The 21,175-nt window shown below is 54.6% G+C and overlaps 9 protein-coding genes across 9 annotated transcripts; 4 read left to right on the top strand and 5 right to left on the bottom strand.

Moving 5' to 3' along the window:
- Positions 1-25: 25 nt before the first annotated feature.
- On the bottom strand, positions 26-1,634 carry EI97DRAFT_432359 (uncharacterized protein). Its single transcript, XM_033798149.1, has one exon. It carries the CDS (start codon positions 1,623-1,625, stop codon positions 381-383), a length of 1,245 nt encoding a protein of 414 aa, XP_033655029.1. The 5' UTR covers positions 1,626-1,634; the 3' UTR covers positions 26-380.
- Positions 1,635-2,844: 1,210 nt separating this feature from the next.
- On the bottom strand, positions 2,845-4,324 carry EI97DRAFT_457499 (pH-response regulator protein palC; the record flags this gene model as incomplete). Its single annotated transcript, XM_033800825.1, has 2 exons — positions 2,845-3,111; positions 3,164-4,324. 2 exons carry the CDS (start codon positions 4,322-4,324, stop codon positions 2,845-2,847), a joined length of 1,428 nt encoding a protein of 475 aa, XP_033655028.1.
- Positions 4,325-5,394: 1,070 nt separating this feature from the next.
- EI97DRAFT_432357 (NADH-ubiquinone oxidoreductase 12 kDa subunit mitochondrial precursor) lies at positions 5,395-6,289 on the top strand. The gene is made up of 2 exons (XM_033798148.1): positions 5,395-5,898; positions 6,026-6,289. The coding sequence occupies exons 1-2, from the start codon at positions 5,673-5,675 to the stop codon at positions 6,112-6,114; spliced, it is 315 nt and encodes a 104-aa protein (XP_033655027.1). The 5' UTR covers positions 5,395-5,672; the 3' UTR covers positions 6,115-6,289.
- A 239-nt stretch (positions 6,290-6,528) lies between these two features.
- Positions 6,529-7,284, bottom strand: EI97DRAFT_441532 (uncharacterized protein; the record flags this gene model as incomplete). The annotated part of the gene is made up of 1 exon (XM_033799705.1): positions 6,529-7,284. One exon carries the CDS (start codon positions 7,282-7,284, stop codon positions 6,529-6,531), a length of 756 nt encoding a protein of 251 aa, XP_033655026.1.
- A 1,209-nt stretch (positions 7,285-8,493) lies between these two features.
- On the bottom strand, positions 8,494-8,999 carry EI97DRAFT_293803 (uncharacterized protein). Its single transcript, XM_033794470.1, has 2 exons — positions 8,977-8,999; positions 8,494-8,918 (listed from the first exon to the last, which is right to left on the bottom strand). Exon 2 carries the CDS (start codon positions 8,822-8,824, stop codon positions 8,591-8,593), a length of 234 nt encoding a protein of 77 aa, XP_033655025.1. The 5' UTR covers positions 8,825-8,918; positions 8,977-8,999; the 3' UTR covers positions 8,494-8,590.
- EI97DRAFT_449591 (uncharacterized protein) lies at positions 8,959-10,650 on the bottom strand (the record flags this gene model as incomplete). The annotated part of the gene is made up of 2 exons (XM_033800228.1): positions 8,959-10,491; positions 10,537-10,650. 2 exons carry the CDS (start codon positions 10,648-10,650, stop codon positions 8,959-8,961), a joined length of 1,647 nt encoding a protein of 548 aa, XP_033655024.1.
- A 1,263-nt stretch (positions 10,651-11,913) lies between these two features.
- On the top strand, positions 11,914-14,650 carry EI97DRAFT_432353 (MFS general substrate transporter). The gene is made up of 2 exons (XM_033798147.1): positions 11,914-13,633; positions 13,961-14,650. Exons 1-2 carry the CDS (start codon positions 12,245-12,247, stop codon positions 14,429-14,431), a joined length of 1,860 nt encoding a protein of 619 aa, XP_033655023.1. The 5' UTR covers positions 11,914-12,244; the 3' UTR covers positions 14,432-14,650.
- Positions 14,651-16,350: 1,700 nt separating this feature from the next.
- On the top strand, positions 16,351-18,563 carry EI97DRAFT_432351 (Calreticulin-domain-containing protein). Its single transcript, XM_033798146.1, has 5 exons — positions 16,351-16,491; positions 16,552-16,834; positions 16,888-17,018; positions 17,073-17,726; positions 17,774-18,563. The coding sequence occupies exons 1-5, from the start codon at positions 16,369-16,371 to the stop codon at positions 18,281-18,283; spliced, it is 1,701 nt and encodes a 566-aa protein (XP_033655022.1). The 5' UTR covers positions 16,351-16,368; the 3' UTR covers positions 18,284-18,563.
- Positions 18,564-19,063: 500 nt separating this feature from the next.
- On the top strand, positions 19,064-20,801 carry EI97DRAFT_449588 (Methylmalonate-semialdehyde dehydrogenase; the record flags this gene model as incomplete). The annotated part of the gene is made up of 3 exons (XM_033800227.1): positions 19,064-19,634; positions 19,689-20,566; positions 20,625-20,801. The coding sequence occupies 3 exons, from the start codon at positions 19,064-19,066 to the stop codon at positions 20,799-20,801; spliced, it is 1,626 nt and encodes a 541-aa protein (XP_033655021.1).
- Positions 20,802-21,175: the final 374 nt, after the last annotated feature.

Raw genomic sequence — 21,175 nt, 5'->3', positions numbered from 1 at the left:
CAAAGTTTTGACTTCTCTTAGGAGGGTTGAGGAAGAGGAAGAGGGAAGCGGAAGAGAACTCAGAGACTGAGAACTGGGATGATGAGTCTACCGCCCACGCACATTCTTTACGATGTCTACGATCTTTTGCTGTCTCTGGGGTATATGGACTCCAGTAATATTTAATGTGTCATTCGCTTCAAATGGTCATGGTGAGAAGGACATTCTTTGGTACGCTCCGTGAGGAAATGAAAGGTCTTAGGGGATCCAATATATGGTTTTGCTTGGAGGCACAACGAATTTCAAGGCTTGGTGATCGATTCTCCCTGTCGTTACTGAATTGCAGCGGCCCATATATACAACAAACTCTTTTTGCAGAAAGATAACTCGGACTAGGCAGTTCATTTTACCTCCGTCCCCACAGCCGCAACCTCCTCCTTCGTCACCCCCCTATTAGGCTCCACAACTACATCCGACCCAGTCTCCTTTTCTTCTCCCTCCCCAACAATCACGTTTCCCTCTCTCCCCAGCATCATATGCTCAACGTTCACCTTGGGCCCATGGAACCACTTCCTAGCCGACACAAACCACCATACCATCGCCGCCAACATCGGTCCTCCATACACAAGACACGTCCAGTTCATGTCGGCCGGTGTCAGATCAGCGCCTACCACGCTCGGCAGACACAAGATGGGGACCATGAGCAGGACGAACGCGCAGGCCACGGTACCGATCGGCGCAGAGTAGCGACCCAGATTCCACGGACCGGGTCGGAAGCGATGCCCTACGAAGCACACCCGGATGAATATCGGTATCGTAAAAGCGACGAACGAGGCGATGGCACCGATGGAGAAGAGAGCGCCGACGGCCAATTCGCCGCCGAAGATGAGAAGCAGGAGGACGATACCGATGATACAGTTGAACCAGACGGCGTTGACGGGCGTTTGGGTGACTGGGTTGACTACGCGCCAGTACTGTGAAAGTGGGAAGCAGCCATCGCGTGCATAGGCAAAGGTGACTCGACTGGCCGCAATCATGCAGCCCTGCCCCATGGAAAATCCCGCAATGATAGTCAGGGCCAGAATAGCGAGGACAATCTTCTGGGGCATACATTGCATGAGGTAAGCTGCGAAAGGTTGGCCCAGGTCCGAATCGAGCACGCTTGCGATATCGACGACGGTGTACGCAACGGTGAGTTGGAGGAACCAGCCCAGGATGCCGCCGGTCGCGGAGGTGAGGACGATAGCGCGAGGAGAGGCGATGTTGGCGTTGGAGCATTCCTCTGCGAGGTGGAAGGGGCTGTCGTAACCGCTCATGGTCCAGATGACACTGATGAAGGACATTAGAACCGAGACGCCCGGCGGAAAGGCAGTGCCCTCGTAGATGGTGCCCCAGACTTCGCTGGAGGGGGTAAATCGAGAAAGGCCACGCGATTCGCGATCTGTGGCTGCCGGAATAAGTATGATGACGATGACGAGAGCGACAAAGTTGAAGGTTGAGCCGACGGAGTTGAGGTGGGCGAGCCACTTGGTTGGCAGCGAGGACATGACCCCGTGGATAATCATGAGGAAGACCGTGAGGAGGAACGTCTGATAGTGGGTAGGCACGTAGCTGGGGTATTGAATCGAGCCAGCAGCAAGTATCATGGCAGCGACCTGGTCACAGCAGTGAGCATCTGGTTCCAAGAATGACAACGTGGATAACCTACGCCATAGTTGACTAGTCACAACAGTCAGCTCGCCAAACTTGAAGAGAGCTTCGATATCGGCTTACCAGATGGGGCCGCGGTGACTTGAGAAAGCCAGTTGCTCCAACCAGTAATCCAAGCGGCAAATGGACCCCAGCCTGGAGGCGCAAGCACGGCAGAGGCATAGTAGAGTCCCCCAGACGTTGGCATCGAAGAACATAGTTCTGCCATACTGCTGGCGACGCACTGTATTCCTACCATGGCAACAATCCATCCCCACGTCATGCCTGTGCGAACCAGTCAGCAAGATGATGGCTCAGGCGGACCATATCGATACAGACCAGCGGTTCCGGCATATCCCATCCCATAGTACAGCGTCGACGCGAAACTCGGAAGCAAACCCAACACGGCAAACGATACGCAAAACGTCGTGAAGAGTGAGAACTCGCGCCTGAACTCGGACCTGTACCCGAGAGCCGCCAACACCTCCTCGTCCTCATCGAAATCGTGCGTCGGATCATAAGGTATATCTCCACCAGGCAGGACAGAAGTCACGGGCTCCTCGGCCACACTGCGTCTCTTGTGTGACAGCTGTGAAGCCATGGTTGCGGAGCCTGGGTTGGAAGTGTCGTTGTAATAACGGGGCTGACTCTCCAGTGCAGCGGAGATTGCAAACCATGGGAATCCCGCTGAACTCATATATATCAATTGATCTTCCCCGGGCGGCCCGGGCTTATCGGAGAGGGCAACTGTATGCTGCGATCACTTATCTGTTATCGTTTGGGGGATGTAACTGTCCTGCTGACGCCAGAGGTTACTGGCGCTGTTATCTGGTTGGAGAAGAAGCGGGGGTGACGCATGTGTATATCAGAGCAGCACTCTGAACGCCTCAGCAATGCGCCCACCCTCTTCTGCTCGCTCTGACTCGTAGTAGAGAGGCATTGAAGGTCAATGTTGATGCTGAGTAGACATTGTGACTGGAACAGTTGGGGTTCTTAAGTCACATATTAAGCCTTCCCAAAGGGGCAAGTGCTAATCTTATGAACACTAGCCCCAACGAGGCAGATAAAACTGCATTGGAAGGTACCCTCTGGTCACGGCGTGTTTCATATTATTGGAGGGATCACACGTTGTGCTGCTGGCTGTAGTTACCTTGAGGCCGGAAGAGGAGGCCAGGTTCAATAGTAGCTGGTGCCACCACCATAGTCAGTTGTAGCACTAGGAAAAGCGCCAGGAGCGGTAGGAGGATCTCTCTCATCATCAGACGCACTATCATCCTCGTCTCCCTTGAATGCAGAGTCAGAAGGATCGGGAGGCGCCCTCATTCGGATAATTGAATCCTCATCCAATGCGGGCGTGATGAACATCTTCGGAACATGGTACTCTCGTCCTGAGGGCATGGTCGCCAAAAGGGTTTCTGACGGAGGCACAAGCTGAACTCCAATCTGATAGAATGAGCATAATAGTCACTCGAACAGCAGAGAAACGTAGGCTTACGGTGTCGTTCATCTTCGTCCACTTGTCCAGAAGCATATTCAACACACGACCCTCCTCGAATTTCCCTGCGTCCGCTCCCCAGCCTTCATTCTTCTCGATTTTCCGATCCTCCCGTTTCTCTTGCCACTCCTTTTTGAGCTTGGAGAATCCAGATGACTTCTTCTCCTCGTCATCGCCCAGAGCTGTAAACCCGAGCTCTTTCCTCGCGCCCCTCAACCAGGCGATCCCTTCGCCTGTCTTGCCCGATAGTTCCGCATCGATGCCTAAGAAACGGCATGCTTTGGCTTTGGCGGTTCGTCTCAAGTCGTCTGTATATTGCAGGAGACTCTCATTCACTTTCGACGCTCGATTGAGCATAGCTTGTGCTTTCGCCGCATGCTCTGAAGATGCCAAACATAGACGAGCGAAGAGATGGGCGCGGACCTTTGGTATTTCGACGCCCTTGAACATCCAGTCCTTGTTCTGCTTGTTCCGATCCTCAATCACCACGGTAGGATACGGGTCGTCCTTCAGAACGGTGATAAGAGTTGCCTCCGCCATAGTAAGCTCAGCTAAAGCTCCCTGAACAGCAATGGATATATCTACAGCCGCCGGCTGAGTTGTCCACTGTCCTGCCCTGTTGACAAGATACGTGTGTATGGAATTCGCAGCGAGGAAACTCTTCATCGACGCGCTTATCGCTGTCGCTCGTTGCTCAGGAGTGGGGAGCGAGGCGCTATAAAGGGTACGCAACTGTGCTCGAGCCTGCAGGCTGTGAACGTATGCCAGGGTTGAGAGGGTGAAGAACAGCTCGCTCTCGAGGCTCTTCAGCTTCACACGCGGAGGTTCCCGGCCAGGCAGGGTGGAAGAAAGTGTAGTTCGCCATTCTACCTCCAGCTCTTTGACAAGGACCAGGTCAATCTCCTCCCCAGCGCAACTGGCTCCGCTGAGACCCGCATCGAGGGCGAACAGATAGGGGATGTAGTCGTTTAGGGCCGATTGTACAGTGGCGAGGTTCGAAGCTTGTGATGCGGCTGGCATACGCTTGTGTCTTTTCAAGACATCCCGGAGCACACCCCGAGCTGTGGTAGTGCAGAGTGGTAGAGACGGGTGAGTGGAGCTGCTGAAGTAATCGTTAAAGGAGATGCTAGAGGTTGTAGGCAAGACGAAAGGGAAAGGCATTGCCGATGGAGATACTAGAAGAACCACAAGTCACAACGCAGAACTTCGTCGTTATTAGGCTTGCGCTGCAGTCGTGCTACACGTTGTACGATATCGTCAATCGTTATAGCTGGTCTGCGATGTACTTGCAGTAGTCTCAGGACTATGACACCACAAGACAGGGGCAACGGAAAATCATTCCGCCGTTACCCCTTCCCCGCCGTCTCCTGAGCTAGCTTTACACCAACCTTGCCTGACTCCACTTACTATCTATCAGTAAACTGATGGCCCCATCCCATCCTAAGAACACTCCTAGCTCGGACGAACCATCAATTCGAAGAAAGACTTGACACGTCTCTGCGAAGTTGACAGCTACGAAACTGGCGCATTCTTACGCACGACGTATTTCTACGTCAATGACCAGGATGAGGTGTGGTTCGGCTAGACAGTTGGTGTACGCAAATATGACTTCACCATCGAGGACATAGGAGGAGACTTGCAAAAGACACCAGATGAGAAAGTCTATGCGTTGGCGCCACCGCATCTCCCTGTTGGCGCAGAAAGTCATCGACAAAATCTCCATATCAAACGTCCCCAATTGCTGTACCTCGATGATGAGGAACTAACAAAGACCCTTCCTCAAATGCTCATCGAGGAGGCCGAAACCTTTGAGATTATCCAGCGAAGCCCTCATCCAAACATTATCAGATACCACGGCTGCACCGTCAATCGAGGCCGCATTACTGGAATTGCTCTCGATAAATACGATGTAATACTTCAGTATCGCTTCTTGGACGTTGCACGCGATTTGGATGTCACCGCGTGTATAGCTATAGACAGCATCCGAGCGGGATTGAGGCACCTACATAGGGTTTTGGTTTCTAGAGCCTAGTCTCCTACCAGGAACATGAACAAGTGCTCGGAGCTCAGGAAGCCGGGGTGCAGGCACTAAACACACATCTATAATTATCGACGACGTGGAGGAAGAGACGAAGGGGCAGTCGAAAACGATGGAAGGCAGGGGAACGCAACGCCAAGGCCGAACTTCATGACACTCCATGAATCCTCGAACTTGAACATCCAAGCAGCACCACTGATGCAAATCAATAAATCATCTCTAGCTTTTTCCGTCAAGCTTCAATTTCCTGTTGCTATCCCAGGACTGCCTAACTCGATGATATCATGTGATCACGTGATTGGCAACTATCCCCGTTCGGCAAGCTTGAGTTCAACCTCCATCGTCACCTCGAACCAGCCCACAACACCCACTACGCTCACCACCGCCCATTGAGCGCCCTCCTCTCGCGCTCAATCCTCACCGCCCACCCCGCACCCTTCCGCGAACACATCCACGACCCCAGCCGCCACAATGCCGACCCCAGAGTCCGAAATGTTCCTGGCGAAGAAGCCCAAGGTGCCGCCGACCTTCGAGGGCGTCGACTACGACGACAACGTCGCGCTCAAGGCCGCGCAAGATGCGATCCTCAGGGAGCAGTGGGTCAGGAGTATGATGGCGCGGTTGGTGAGGGAGGAGATGGGCAAGTGCTATCGGAGGGAGGGGGTCAATCATTTGGAGAAGTGCGGGCATTTGAGAGGTGGGTGATGCGTCTCTATGTCGAGGATTGTTTGGGTTAAAGGGATATATTGTGGATGGAGTAGTTTCTGGGCAAGAATGGAAAAGAGCGAATTTGAGATTGAGCATACGCTAACCGGTGGATTCAGAACGGTACTTTGAGCTGCTCAAGGATGCCAAGGTCAAGGGTTACCTGTTTGCGCAGAAGAACTATCTCGACGAGCAGTACAAGAAGTAATCACGGATTGAGGAGCATTTTTACAACAGGGTGGTAACCCACCGAGCCGAGAGGGATCTGCAACTGTATATAACCAAGCGGAAAGATGAAGGCGCCGGGAAAGATCGCCGTGACCCTACAGAGGAAGAGAAGCGAATTTGTACGACAATTGCAGACGACAGTAACAACCTCCGGCTTTGTACTCGTCTCTTGATTCGCGCATGCTTAATGCATCTTGATTGACAAAAGGAGATGGTCTTTGTAATCTGGAGACGCTACAGGTGACGTTCCAAAAGAGAGGTTTCAAACAGGCAAAACAGGCCTCTCCAAGGCCGGCGACAGAGGAAACCAGCAAAGCGAGTCTCCATCCGTTCTTCACAGTACTCTACCTCTCCTCCTCCCCGCCAACCGCCATTCTCAGAACACCACCACCCATCACCCTCTCCCCCGTCCCCTCCGTCCTCCTCCCCTTCCACCCCCAAGAAATCCCTCCAACCCCCATCCCAGCCCGGACCCCTTCTCTCTCACCCAACTCCCCATCATCTCTCCCCATCCCTGGCCATGATCCCCACCACCACCACCCATCATGGTATACCTCGCCTGCTCGGGCACGGGACTCCAATACTTGACTTTCCATTTCCAGTCTTCAAACTGCATTGCGTGTCCGTCCTGCACGTCGGAGAGCAAGGCATCGCGGTTGGCGGCGCAGGTTGGGCAGAGGGTGTGGATCATGTAGGAGAGGAAGGCGTGGGTGAGGATGTCGGGGCAGGTGGGTGTTGAGGAATTGGAATGTGATGGATTGCTGTGGTTTTGCGGGCGTGGGTGTGGATGTGGGATGTCGTATCCCTCTCCGTGGGTGCTCCCATGCCCTTCCCCTCTTTCAATCTCAACCGAAGCCCTGCCCCATTCCGACGGCACGGCGCTGTCGTGCTTGTCGTGCTTGTCGTGCTTCTTTTCGACCCTGTCACTCTCCGTAACTGCTACTCCTTGGCCCGCAGCAACATCTTCCTCCTCTCCCCGCTGTCTCCCCTCCTCCATCATCGCTCGCCCCAGCTCCTGCTCTTCTCTCCGCTGCTCCTCCTCTTCCTTCTCCTTCTCATATCCCCAGTATATCTTACACCTACGCGCCGGCCTCACCGACCGCAGCGAATGCCCACATCCGTCATAGATGTACAATTTGTAGTAGCACATTGTGGGCTCCCTCCTCCTTTTTCTCCGTCCCTCTCTCCTGTTTGCCCTTAATTTCGAATTTCCCTCCGTTTTCCAGCTATCGGCGGCGGATACGAACTTTATGGCAGCCTTTCTGTGTCTACCTTGCGCTTGTATGTCGATTCGGCAAGAGTCAGTCCCTCTACGTCGGTGGCAAGGACGTGCTATCTAGCGCAATTCGAGATGTAGAAGTGTATGATTGGTCTCCTCTTTCTTTTCCCAGTACCGACGGTGGCAGTTCTGTCTCAATTCGTCGCAATTTGACTGATGTTCGACCCGTGTTGCTGTAGGTATAGATAGCTAGATAGATAGCTTATATCTCGGTGGCGAGCGGCCGAGCTGTCGAACATGTACTATACAAGCTAGACGTAATCGATAGCGAACTGCCAAAATAGCTAGCAAGGATTGCTACTGTAGATAGATGGGTAAATGACGCCAAAGCACGCCGCTATCGATAAATAGCTTAGGCAGTCAATGCTACCCTAGGGTACGTACAACTGAACTCGATGTAGAAACTCTAAAAGAAACAACCCGTCGAACAAAGACTACATGACAACACTGGCACCGCCGCATTCGTCGTCTCGGCGACCGGCTGGCTGTTGAGGGGATGCGGTTTATTTTTCTTTGTTCAACTGGTGCGCTGCAGGGCTGCTTTTATCAAGAATGTGCCACCACCAACATCGGGACAGTGAAGCCAACCAGCACCCCCACTCAGTGATGTTTTAATGTATTTTGGGCTTTTCCCAGGGCGACCGAACGCTTTTTGGAGGCGTTCCTGTGTGGAGTAAGTAGCTGGGCACGTGAATCTTGGATGTCACGGGAATTTGGGCTAGGGAGTTGAATATGATCGTGGATGTGGGTTTGATAAAGTTGACGTAAATGTTTCGTCGTATACTCATCTCGTGTGAAATCCACACAGAGTAGCTACCAAAAGACAGGGAAGGAAAAGCTCAATGCCACTGTTCCTCTCGTAGTATTGTCCCCTCTGGAGCTGACGGCTTCCAGGTCAGCGACCAGAGTGAGGGAAATAGCTGATGGAACCTCGACGATAATCCTCAACACGCAGCACGAATGATATTGATTATTTCCATTCATCAGCCTTACAAGGCAAGTATGGCCTATCTGCGGGCCATCCAACGCCTTAGACTACCCTTCCCTAGCATACCGTATACGTCTTCCCCATACACCACCAGTTGCTGCACCCTGCCCTTCTCAGTCCCTCCTTTCCTCTCCCAATAGAATCCCTTAGACACCGCGTGCCTGATCCATGACCATAACCCCCACGATCCTAGTCCGATAACCCACTGTTCCCAATCCGAGAACCCAGATGTGTACGTACAAGTGTTATCGCCCGCCAAGAAAAAGGAAAGTAGAAGGAAAGGACAGAGTGCCACCCCAATGACGAGGCTAGTACTACCTCGAGAAAAAGAGAGAAAACCGCCTGCAGATGCAAGTGCCCAAGTCGAGAGACTCGAGTGACAGAGAAAGGTGAAAAAGCGAACAAATGAAAAATGCCATGCATGCTAACCCCAGAGAGAGAGAGAGACCGCCGGAGAAAGGAGAACACTACAGCTAGTGATGATGATTAGTGAATTATACATTTAGCCATCCTTTCCCTTTTCCTTGTCAGCTTGCTTTTGTAATGGTGCAGAATGTCTAACCCCGCCAACTAACATTCCAGATCACATGCGCAATGTCTCTAGCAGTGTTCACCGTGTCTACGACTTTACCGAGAATGCCGGGAGGAACTGCGCCCTCAACGTCGTCGTCGCGACCGCCTTGGAATGGCGTCATTACGCCCGATGCTGTCCGTTTCAGACCCCCAGAGGAGGACGATTCGGCTTGCGAGCTGTCGGGGTTGCTGGCGTTCATCAGGCTGCTGGCGTACATTTTGTGGGGTGTGGGTGTACCTGGTCGCTTGACCTCGTAAGCGCGGGCTGAACGCCAATCCTCCTCCTCGTCGTCTTCCTCATTCGGCAGCAGGAAGTTCGTAGACGGATTCGACGGCCGGAGTGTCTCCTGCGAGGGAGACGGAGAGAGCCGCGCCGAACGGTAGACACCAAATAACGAGTGGCTCAGGTGGTGTTCGGAGACCTCGGGGGAATCCGTCTGGGACTTGAGCGTGGTAGCCGGGAGCTTCTCAATGATCTTGGTCTCGGCAGCGGAAGCGGTCCTGGAAGGTTTCCTAGGCCGCGGACGTCTTCTCCGAGCAGTCTTCATCATGACCATGTCTTCATCAGAGGAGTGGTCATTGGCTGCCCAGTCTTCATCATAATCGTCGTCGTCGGTCCCTTTGCATTCGACGGCAATGCACTGTTCGACTTTTTCGTCGAACCGGATGTGCTTGCGCTCGCCACACTCGGGGGTATGCAATCCGGATGTAGATCGAGAGGAGAAGTAGTCGGGAGGGTCTCTGCTGGCGGTGCGCGAAGGGATGGCCGACGTGAAGTAATCCGACGGGGTTTGGGCAAGGATGGGCCGAGGGCGTCGTGGCTCCAAAGGGGTGCCACCAGCTCTCTGTTGGGCCTGAACTGCGGCAGCCGCCTGCTTGACCAGCGACGATGCGGAGATGGAGTTCTGTAGCATCACCTCGGACATGCTCCTCTTCTTGAGAATGGGCTTCTTCTGTACGAAGGAGTTGGTCTTGGATATCCGACTGGTGGGTTCCGAGGGATTGAGCGAGACGGATCGATTCGAAGCCGGTTGTAGGGGCCCGTAGAGCCATGCTACGTCCAATTCCTTGGCCCAATCCAGTGTCTCTGGCGACACGGTCTTCAGTTTGAACTGGTTCTTTGCCCATGTCCGCCACGAGGCATTTTCCAGCCTGGACCGCTCACCATAGACCTTCCTGTGCTCTACAATATGGCGCCACGACGACCAAAGATCCTTCTCCTCTCGCCACTCGTATGTGAGGTAGTCGACATGATGGGAAGGTTCAACCTTCACGGCCGTGTCATCCTCAAAGTGTAGCGGAGGATCGGGTAACGCGCCCACGGGCGAATTGGAGTCTGCTGTCTCGACTGGCGAACTCGGGGTTATGTTAGCGCCTACTGGGCTCGAGGGCGGCACATTGTCGATGTCCTTGCGGCTCTGTGTGCCCTTGGAGTATTCGGGGAAAAGCAAGCCGTCGTCTTCTGAATCGTCCGAATCGGAATCGACATGCAGTGAGAAGCTGCTGTTGGAAGTGGCCTTGGACGAGGTCGAGAGGGTGGAACTCGAGGTGGCCAAGCGGACGAGGTCGGAGTGAGAGGAGCTCTTCTTGCGGGTGCGGCGGTCAAAGGAGGCAGACGAGTCGAAGAAGGAGGTATGGGATGCGGACGAGCGCAACGAGGCGACCTCACCCATCATGGTTGAATTGGATCCGGTTGGCTCCTGGTGCGGGAGAGAGAGGAAGCCGGAAAGTCGGGGGAGGGCGAAAGTGCGGAGATCAAAAAGCAAGCGATGTTGGCGGCGTCACCAGTGTCGTAATGGATGAAAGGCCCTTCTCCAGCGTGAATCCCTCGGCAAACGGGCGCTGTATCGGTGTCGACATGCGTCCGGGCCTATTTGGTGGATTGATCTCGGAGGAATTGAGGTGTTTCTATGAGAGGGGAGAGTCGGAGGAGGAGGCGGCGTTTTTTCAGCGAGAGTGGACGGGGAGGTGAGGAATGCGGGATTGGCGGCAAGGGCAGCGGTGTGCTCAAGAGTAGCAGCGTGGGTGTTGTGGGCGTGGGCAGGGCACGCAGAGAGGGTACCGCATGGGGTCTGGGGGAGAGGAGAGGTCACGTTGGCACAGGGCCTTGGGGGTGAAACGGCAAAAGCCCTGCGAAACTGAATCTGGCTGCACAGTTGTGGTCGAGACCGCCGTCTGTGCGTGCAGATCGGCACGATCAGGCGGGTTCCAAATGTTGCGAGAGGCGGGGGTGCAGGGCGGGGGTACGGGCAGACGGGCGGGGGCAGTTGCATCGCTCCTGCCAAAGTCCCCACCGATCTCTATCTATATACATACAAGTAACATCATTCTCTTCAGATGCTGCGAGATATAACAATACTCTGTATACTGTGATAGGGAGAGACGCGTCACGGCTGCCGATGCAACTCGGCCCGCCGGCGGAATGCTTCTTCTGCCTGTGCTCCTTCTGTTTCCGTCTGCGGAGACTTCTCTGGTGCATTGATAGAAGTGACCTTTTCTGTCGTCACTCTGCCCAGCGCCCGTTGGTTTGGCGTTGTGATGGGATGGAGACACGCAGCCTGCCATTGGTAGATCGATGACGGCCTTTGTTTACTGTGAGCACAGCGCTGAGTACTCCGTACAGCCGACATCTGGACTCGCATGCATAAGGCGGTCACGTGTGCCTTCCGCGGAGCCATCATTCAACGTCCCGGTGTGTGCATCTGGAGCTCCATCGCAGGCATACAGTGTACACAGTAGAAGCAGTGGATCGTATCGTAACTCGCACAGATAATAGCTGGAGCACTGGAGCGGATTGCAGGTGCACAGTACGGAGTAATGCTCCCGTGACTGGTAGTCTTGTTCCGCCCCGCCTTCAGCTTTATAAGCATGCCAAGACGCCAAGAAATTTGACCCAAACCAAGGTTGCTTGCACCCGAAGAGTCCCATTCCCCCCACGGGCCTCACCCGCGTCCATGGGACGGCCGTCCCTACAAAGCTACTTTCCCCATCATTATCTCTCTGTTTGGCGTCCAACTTGTATCTTGCGTGTGCTCACGCTCGGTTGGACTTCAATACGGACTGCCTACCGTACGCATCGGCTCTTCGGCTGCCGAGGCGAGGCCATCCATCGTGACCCCAGACCCAGGAGCCTGGCCTCTTTGCTTTTGTAATAATCCCATCTGCGTCCTGTCAGACGTGATGCCTCGACTCCCTCTTCATCGCCTTGCACCTTGATATCTCGAGTCTTTCTTTTTCCCATCTCGCCCTTTTGCGCCTTCTCGAGTCGACATGGCGCACGAGGAACCCACGATGCCTGCGCCTGCTGACATCGACGCCCTCTCCAAGAAGGAACCTTCAACCCCCATAACTCCCTCCACTCCCTCGAACCAGTCAAGAAGGGATGAAGCGTCGCCTGAAGCCATGGCACCCCACGAGAAGGACGCCACGCATGCTGCTGCCGACCAAGACACTGCACAGGCAGCCCCAGGCGCAGCCCAACAGCCACCCGCGCGCAGCAAGCTCAAGGTTGCCTTGATCATGCTGTCACTGGGCATCTCTGTGCTCCTGGTTGCCCTCGACATCACCATTGTCACCACCGCCCTCCCAACCATCGCCCAGCACTTTCACTCTGCTACTGGCTACACCTGGATAGGCTCTGCCTACCTCATCGCCTCGTCCGCTGCAACGCCAATATGGGGCAAGGTCTCGGACATATTCGGAAGGAAACCCATCATACTTGTGACCAACGGCATCTTCTTTGTTGGCTCGCTGCTCGCTGGCGTCTCCGTCAACATGGACATGCTGATAGCTGCAAGGGTCATCCAAGGCATCGGAGGTGGCGGCTTGATCGTGCTCGTAAACATCGCCATCTCGGACCTGTTTGCCATGAGAGAAAGAGGCGCCTACTTTGGCATCATAGGCGGCGTCTGGGCTCTGGCATCCTCCCTCGGACCCGTGGTTGGTGGAGCCTTCACCCAGAACGTGAGCTGGCGTTGGTGTTTTTATATCAACCTTCCGTTGGATGGCATTGCCTTTCTGATTATCCTCTTCGTTCTCGACTTACATACTCCCAAGACTCCTATCCGCGAAGGGCTCAAAGCGGTAGACTGGTTAGGCGCCTTGACCATGATTGGCGGCACCACCATGCTCCTATTGGGTCTCGAGATGGGCGGAATCCAGTTCCCATGGGATTCTGCGACCGTGATATGCCTGATTGTATTCGGGGCAGTCACCATTGGCATCTTCTTCGTCATTGAGCGGCGCATCGCACCATATCCTCTCATGCCGCTTGATATCTTTGCAAAGCGGTCCAATCTCGCAGCCCTGGGCGTATGCTTCCTTCATGCCTTCGTCTTCATTTCCGGCTCATATTTCCTCCCGCTCTATTTCCAGGCTGTGCTAGGGGCCACCCCGATCCTTTCCGGAGTCTACCTCTTGCCCACAGCTTTATCTCTCTCGTTTGTATCCGCAGGCACGGGCGTCTTCATCAGGAAAACCGGTCAATATCTACCCCCTATCTGGTTTGGGATGACTTTGATGACCTTGGGATTCGGACTCTTCATCAACTTGAGCGCCGATTCCTCTTGGGCCAAGATCATCCTCTATCAAATTGTTGGGGGTATTGGCGTCGGACCAAACTTCCAGGCGCCGCTCATTGCACTGCAATCTCTGGTACCGGTATGTCTTGCATGATTTGGTTTCGCTTGTCCAACGTCAGATTAAGGTTGGCATAACGTCCCTGCCAAGCTTCGTTCCTGCTGCATGCTTTCCTCGCATGAGGAAGGAGCGCCATTTGGGTGCACCTGTGCAGTGAAGCTGCGCGGCCGTAATCGTACACACGTGATTGCTTCCCATATGTTCGACCGGCTTCTTGATTTCTACTACACCACATGGTCTTTCGCAATCTGTTTTACCTCATTCTCCTCTTTCATCTCTCCCATAATGTAGCCCGCATTCTCCACCTACATGTTACATGTACACAGTGCTGACTCATGCCCCTTCTAGAAGCGCGACATTGCCACCGCAACCGCAGCCTATGGCTTCATTCGCAATCTAGGCTCCGCCATCTCCGTCGTCGTCGGCGCCGTCATCTTCCAAAACCAAATGAAGCACAAGCAGTCTTCGCTCCGCGCGTCTCTGGGCCCTGACCTCGCCTCCGCATTTGGCGGCGGATCCGCTGGCGCCAACGTCGGCCTCATCAACAGTTTGCCTCCCGCGCTGAAGAGGATTGCGCGCCAGGCCTTTGCCGAGTCGCTGAGCACCATGTGGATTATCTATGTGGCGTTTTCGGCGCTGGGCCTCGCGGTGAGCTTTTTGATTACGAGAAATGTGCTGAATAAGCACCATGAGGAGACGAGGACGGGGTTGGAGGAGGAGAAGAAGAAGAGGGAGGAGAGGAGGTTGGAGAGGGAGGAGAGGAAGAATGGTGGGAAGAAGGCGAATGGGGTGGATGGGAAGGGAGGTGACTCGGTGTAATTGAAGGGCAGGAGATTTGGAGGAAGGGGAAGACGTCACTTCTTGTAAGAGTATCTTTGAGCGTTGCGTATTGGTACATATACCCCATTCAGTCTGTATGTATGTGTAGTCTTTGATTCACAGAGTCTAGGGGTGCCGGTTTGTAGGATAGATATACCCTGTAGTATAAGCACCCTTATCCTCTACTATTATAGTGCCTATAGAAGCGCTATTGCGTCTACAAGTGTCTGTTTCCTCTTCCCTTCGGGCGCCTTCTTGCCCAAGACCTAGTCAAGCGTACGTTGGGTATGGACGGTTTGGTTAGTGGAGTCAGTGGCCCTTGACTGGTTATGCAGTGATGCATAAAGTTCAATTATTGCATACAGCGTCGACATTTCGTTCCCTGAAATTTGTCAAGCGACAGCAATGCGACGTCGAAAAGCTCTTGAAGTCACGCATCGCACTCATCCTCCACCACATCCAGGGTGGCTATAGAAGCGCCACTGCGTCTACAAGTGTCCGCCTGCTCTAGCCTTTGGGCGACTTCCTCCCAACGCACAGTCAGTACGTTGGGCATAGTGTGGAGGCGTGGGTTAGCAGAGTCATTGCTGAGTGGTTGGGTGAGTGAGCGGGTGAGTGAGTGTACGATTGCAGAAGGGGTTATAAAAGGATCATGCTTTGCTGCTTCCGGAATAACATAGAAAGCTACATTAAATCAAACAACGCCAAAGCCGAAGAAACAGTAACCCCATAAATGCACAACCAACCCTACTTCCAACAACCTATTTTCTCGTTCCCACCCTACACACACACGAAGACAAGCTTGCCATCAACTCCTGCTTCCTGAAAACCCCACAAGCCCCAACAGCCCGGCTCGCACTCAATACGGGTGTCCCATTGCACACCTTAGCCAAAGGCTTACGACCGCCGCGAGGGTAACTCGAGCAAAGCCGATCCCCGTCCGCGCGATGTTGGCTCAGAGTGACATTGGATTGATAGTGTGTCAGTGTCTATAACCCAACCGTGGGAGGTACGAGAAGCGGGAGGAGGCAGGAGGAGGGTAACGGGAGGGCTTTGGTATGTAAAATGAGTGGGCATGTACATATGGTGAGCATGTTCCATGGTTCATTGGCTGGCTCATGCCTTTCGTACAGTGGAAGGGTCCATTGGTTGTTGGAAAGAAGATTCCCACCGGAACGCGGACACGAGAACCGAGTTTCCTACATCCCGTACTAGACTTGGCTCATAACTCTTTTGCTCGTTCTGATGAAGGCGTGCCGGCGACCTGCGGAGTTCTGAGGTTGACCTGTCCACAAGTGTCTCCGAGCTAGCCATTTTGAGAGAGCTTGCTGACGAGACAGACAACATCTAACGTTTCCACAGTCTCAAGCTGGAGTTGCGGTGGGTAAATGATGTCGTGTTGTATGATAAAACATCTCTTATGCGTGCCTGAAAGATAGAGCCTGGGTCGTACTGCCTGTGACTTTACTCATCTTGTGTTATAGTACTTGTATGAGCGGAGGGCAAGCTCGACAAAGCCGCCCAATAGTTTGCGGGGGAGAGGGACAACGTCACCGCATGGCAGCGAGCGGGACTGTCCGCAATTGCCATATTGCAATCATTCCTCCGTTATTGAGCAGCAAAATATCCGAGCCGCAGAGGCTGAGCCTGGCAAAAGCAGCCTGTGAAACTGTCTGTGAGATATATGCAAAGTGGCCTGAATTTGCTTCGTGAAGCTTCGACAGCTGTTGGAGTCGGTGCATCGGCATTACCGTGGGGACCAATCAGAATCGCGCCTCCACCGAAGCTACCACCTGGCCTCTCCGCCATACAAATACGTAAATCGTTCCTCCACACAACGACAACGAACCTCCTCTGCAATCCCCAGCCACAACCCTCCCCATTGTCAACACCAAGTCCTCTGCTCTCCGCCAGACAGTAGGCAGCATCCCACCACCATGCGTTTCACGATCGGTGCCACGGCACTCATTGCTGCCGCCGTTGTGCGCGCCGTCGAGGGGCCGAGCAAAGCAGCTTCCGAGTCCTCTACGTCGACTTCAATCGTTAAACCGACTTTTACCGTACGCTTCCCTACTACCTTCACTTGCGCAACCTTCACTTGCTAACAATTGGTCTCGCAGCCGACGACATTGAAGGCTCCCTTCCTGGAGCAGTTCACCGACGATTGGGAATCGCGGTGGAAGGCCAGCCACGCGAAGAAGGATGACAAGTCGGCGGAGGAGGAATGGGCCTACGTTGGCAACTGGGCGGTTGAGGAGCCGCATGTGCTGAAGGGAATGGAAGGTGATAAAGGCCTCGTCATCAAGGACAAGGCTGCTCATCACGCCATCTCCGCAAAGTTCCCCAAGGCCATCAACCCCAAGGGCAAGAACCTTGTCGTCCAGTATGAGGTCAAGCTTCAAAGTAAGCTGACGTGCTTCAATCGGCTTGGAGACGTTGCACTAACCATGGTGTAGACGGCCTGGAGTGCGGTGGTGCTTATATGAAGCTCCTCCAAGATAACAAAGCCCTGCACCAGGAGGAGTTCTCGAACGCTTCCCCCTACATCATCATGTTCGGTCCCGACAAGTGCGGTGCCACTAACAAGGTATGACGCTGGGTCAGGAACCTTTTCTCTCTAATCACGCCTAACATGTCCCAGGTTCACTTCATTTTCCGCCACAAGAACCCCAAGACCGGCGAGTACGAGGAGAAGCATCTCAAGAACCCCCCAATGGCCCGCATCGTCAAGACCACCTCGCTCTACACTCTCATTGTCAAACCGGATAACTCCTTCGAGATCAAGATCGACGGCGAGTCCGTTCGCAACGGCACTCTCCTTGAGGATTTCACCCCGCCCGTTAACCCGGAGAAGGAGATCGACGACCCCAATGACAAGAAGCCGGAGGACTGGGTTGATGAGGCCCGCATCCCTGATCCGGATGCGAAGAAGCCCGATGACTGGGACGAGGACGCTCCTTTCGAGATTGTCGACGAGGAGGCTACCAAGCCCGAGGACTGGCTGGAGGATGAGCCCACCACTATCCCCGACCCGGAGGCCGAGAAGCCTGAGGACTGGGATGATGAGGAGGATGGCGACTGGATTCCCCCCACTGTTCCCAACCCCAAGTGTGACGAGGTCTCTGGCTGCGGCAAGTGGGAGCCACCGATGAAGAAGAACCCTGCCTATAAGGGCAAGTGGACGGCGCCCATGATTGACAACCCGGCCTACAAGGGAGAGTGGAAGCCTAGGAAGATCAAGAACCCTAACTACTTTGAGGACAAGAACCCTGCCAAGTTTGAGCCCATGGGAGCTGTAAGTTTGACCATGACTCAAATGTGAGCTTAGCTGACATTGGTTAGATTGGCTTCGAAATCTGGACCATGCAGAACGACATTCTCTTCGACAACATCTACATTGGCCACTCCATTGAGGACGCTGAGAAGCTCCGCCAGGAGACATTCGTTCCCAAGCTCGCCGCTGAGAAGGCTGAGGAGGACACTCTCGCCCCCAAGCGATCGGATGACCCCAATTTCATTGATGTCAGCTTCAAGGAGGACCCTGTTCTCTACATCCGTGAGAAGGTCAACCTTTTCCTTGACGTTATCAAGCGCGACCCTGTTGAGGCCATCAAGACCGTACCGGAGGTTGCCGGTGGTATCGGGGCGCTTGTTGTCGCAGTCGCTGCCATCCTCCTCTCCTCTTTGAGTGGCGGCGCAGCGCCTTCCAAGGAGCAGGTCAAGGCTGCGGCGAAGAAGGCCAAGGAAACGGCCGTTGACGCGAAGGACAAGGCAGCGGAGGCTGTTGCCACGGGCGCTGAGAAGGCCCAGGCTGAGGTGAACAAGCGCAACACGCGCTCTAGCGCGTCGTAGGACGTGGCAGGAGAGGAGGATCGGGGGCGGCTTGGAGAGAGTTTCTAGCAAGCAGCAAAAGCGGCATTATGGGTTTATGACTCGAGGGAAGGCTCTCTCAAATCAAGTGTTTTGGATTCTTGCTCGGTGAATATGGTTCTGGGTGCATGGCGCTATTACGGTGTACAATATGTCTCCCACAAGACGAGATGATGAAAGCGGTACATAGTTGGTCGTTCAGCGGAATAATCATATGGAATGCATTACATCAGGAGATGGCTATTCATACTGATGAGTACACGGTATAAAAAACCCCTGTCTCCTTGTCTCGTTTCTCGCTCTCAACAACGGTGGTGACCCAGTGGTGGTGCGGGCGTGTAGGGCGTGTAGGGCATGTAGAGCAGTCGGGGCCCTATAGATGTTCAGCGAGAGGCCCGTCTTTGTCAGCCGCGCCTCCGCTCGGCAATCCGCGGGCTGGGAACCCCCTCTTCCGCGGCTCAACGATGGCGAATTGGCCGTCACGTCCTGGTACATTTAACTTGTACGGGTCAACCGCAAGCTCCACTGCTCCACATCCCTCCGTCCCTCCGCTTGCGGCTCCTCCAGCTGCTGTTCATATATATATCTGCGGGTCCTCGCCATCAGCTTCGTGCGTGCAGGACATCCACATATCCATCTATTTGCCGAGCGACGGTTAAATCTCCCTCCGCAATGGCCGCCCGCAGAGTCCTCTCCCGCAACCTCACGACATTGGCCACCCGCGCTTCGACACCGCGCATTACCTCTTCTCTCTACACCAGAATGCCCTCCCCTGCCAATGCCACTAAGATTGCCTCGCGGCGGTTACATGCGACCGCTCAGCATCTCCGTCCCGCTGCTGCCGCCGCCCTGGCCGAATACCCTCCCTCCCACGACAAGATCCAGAACCCCCTAGATACCCCAAACTTTCTCGACAACCAGTTTGTGCCTTCAAAAGCAACGCAATGGATAGATTTGCACGACCCGGCCACCAACAACTTGGTCACCCGCGTGCCGCAGAGCACTGACGAAGAGCTCAAGGCCGCAGTCTACAGCGCGGAGAAGGCGTTCAAGCCATGGAGGGCGACCAGCCTGCTCCACAGGCAACAAATCATGTTCAAGTACACTGCGTTGATCCGCGAGAACTGGGACAGGCTGGCTGCCAGCATTACGCTGGAGCAGGGAAAGACATTCGCCGATGCGAAGGGCGATGTTCTGCGGGGCCTGCAGGTGGCTGAGACGGCCTGCGGCATCACCACCCAGATGACTGGCGAGGTGCTCGAGGTGTCCAAGGATATGGAGACTCGCAGCTATCGCGAGCCGCTCGGTGTTGTTGCTGCCATCTGCCCCTTTAGTGCGTTGACACGGATGGTCCCACATGGCCACAGGCGCTAACAATGACCCCCAGATTTCCCCGCAATGATCCCCCTCTGGTGTATTCCGATTGCTACTGTCACTGGCAACACGCTCGTCATCAAGCCGTCTGAACGCGACCCGGGGGCGTGCATGATTCTAGCGGAGCTCGCCGAGAAGGCCGGTTTCCCTCCTGGTGTCATCAACATCGTCCACGGTGCGGCCAAGACGGTCGACTTCATTATCGACGAACCGCGCATCAAGGCCATCAGCTTCGTCGGCAGCAACCAGGCCGGAGAGTACATCTACGCCCGCGGATCCGCCAAGGGCAAGCGTGTACAGGCCAACCTGGGCGCGAAGAACCACGCCGCCGTCCTCCCCGACTGCAACAAGAACCATGCGCTCAACTCCATCACGGGTGCCGCCTTCGGCGCCGCGGGCCAGCGCTGCATGGCACTCAGCACACTCGTCATGGTTGGCGAGACCAAGGAGTGGGTTCCCGAAATCGCCGAGATGGCGAAGAAGATCAAGATGAACGGTGGATTCGAGAAGGATGCCGAGCTAGGCCCCGTCATCAGCCCTCAGGCCAAGAAGAGGATCGAGGACCTGATCGCCAGCGCTGAAGAGGAAGGCGCCACCATTCTCCTCGACGGTCGTGGACAGAAGCCCGAGAAGTACCCCAATGGCAACTGGGTTGGTCCGACCATCATTGCGAACGTGAAGCCCCACATGCGGTGCTACAAGGAGGAGATTTTCGGCCCCGTCCTCGTCTGCCTGAACGTCGACACCATTGACGAGGCGATCGATCTCATCAATGCGAACGAGTATGGCAACGGCACCGCCATCTTCACCCGGTCGGGCGCGACTGCTGGACGGTTCCAGCGCGAGATCGAGGCGGGCCAGGTTGGCATCAATGTTCCCATTCCCGTCCCTGTGAGTGCTCCCTTATGATCAGAACAGACGAACCTGCGACTAACAAAGATGCGTCCAGCTCCCCATGTTCTCCTTCACCGGAAACAAGAAGTCGATCGCGGGCGGCGGCGCCAACACCTTCTACGGCAAGCCGGGCCTGTACTTCTACACGCAGCAGAAGACGGTGACGAGCTTATGGCGCAGCGAGGATGCCTTGGCGACCAAGGCGAGCGTGAATATGCCTACGCATAGCTAGGTGTGATGAGCAGCAGTAGTAGCAGTTGGCTTAAAGGAGGGGCCAGTGGGAAGGGAGAGAGATGGAGATGGAGATGGTCTGGCGCATTTTCTCGGATGGGATGACCGTTTAGCGTTTACCATGTCTTGTTGCTGTTGAAGCGTCTTATTTAGCATATTGTTGTACATACTTATGACGAGCGAGGCAGCGAGATTGTTGCAAGTTATATGAGCTGGGGAGCGCCATGATTGATAAGCTCACTCCTTTTGATAGAGGAGTGGAAAAGCGAGTACCTCGCCTATCCTGGTTTTTTCCATTTAATATATCAAGTAGTGCTATCATCTTAGTTTCGGCGGCTTGCACCACTTCTCAGTAGTGAAGCGCGGGGAGTGGAG

Source organism: Westerdykella ornata, assembly GCF_010094085.1.
Source record: "Westerdykella ornata strain CBS 379.55 unplaced genomic scaffold EI97scaffold_7, whole genome shotgun sequence".
NCBI lineage: Eukaryota > Fungi > Ascomycota > Dothideomycetes > Pleosporales > Sporormiaceae > Westerdykella > Westerdykella ornata.
The sequence above is the reverse complement of the archived record's forward strand: the minus strand, read 5'-3'. Positions and strand labels throughout refer to the sequence as shown.

Excerpts from the sequence above, each read along its gene's own strand:
- EI97DRAFT_293803 (XM_033794470.1), bottom strand. The coding sequence starts at position 8,824 with ATGCATGGCATTTTTCATTTGTTCGCTTTTTCACCTTTCTCTGTCACT.
- EI97DRAFT_432353 (XM_033798147.1), top strand. The coding sequence starts at position 12,245 with ATGGCGCACGAGGAACCCACGATGCCTGCGCCTGCTGACATCGACGCC. Across the intron at positions 13,634-13,960 it reads CACTGCAATCTCTGGTACCG|AAGCGCGACATTGCCACCGC; the intron begins GTATGTCTTGCA and ends TGCCCCTTCTAG.
- EI97DRAFT_432351 (XM_033798146.1), top strand. The coding sequence starts at position 16,369 with ATGCGTTTCACGATCGGTGCCACGGCACTCATTGCTGCCGCCGTTGTG. Across the intron at positions 17,019-17,072 it reads AGTGCGGTGCCACTAACAAG|GTTCACTTCATTTTCCGCCA; the intron begins GTATGACGCTGG and ends AACATGTCCCAG. Across the intron at positions 17,727-17,773 it reads AGTTTGAGCCCATGGGAGCT|ATTGGCTTCGAAATCTGGAC; the intron begins GTAAGTTTGACC and ends GACATTGGTTAG.
- EI97DRAFT_432359 (XM_033798149.1), bottom strand. The coding sequence starts at position 1,625 with ATGATACTTGCTGCTGGCTCGATTCAATACCCCAGCTACGTGCCTACC.
- EI97DRAFT_432357 (XM_033798148.1), top strand. The coding sequence starts at position 5,673 with ATGCCGACCCCAGAGTCCGAAATGTTCCTGGCGAAGAAGCCCAAGGTG. Across the intron at positions 5,899-6,025 it reads GAAGTGCGGGCATTTGAGAG|AACGGTACTTTGAGCTGCTC; the intron begins GTGGGTGATGCG and ends CGGTGGATTCAG.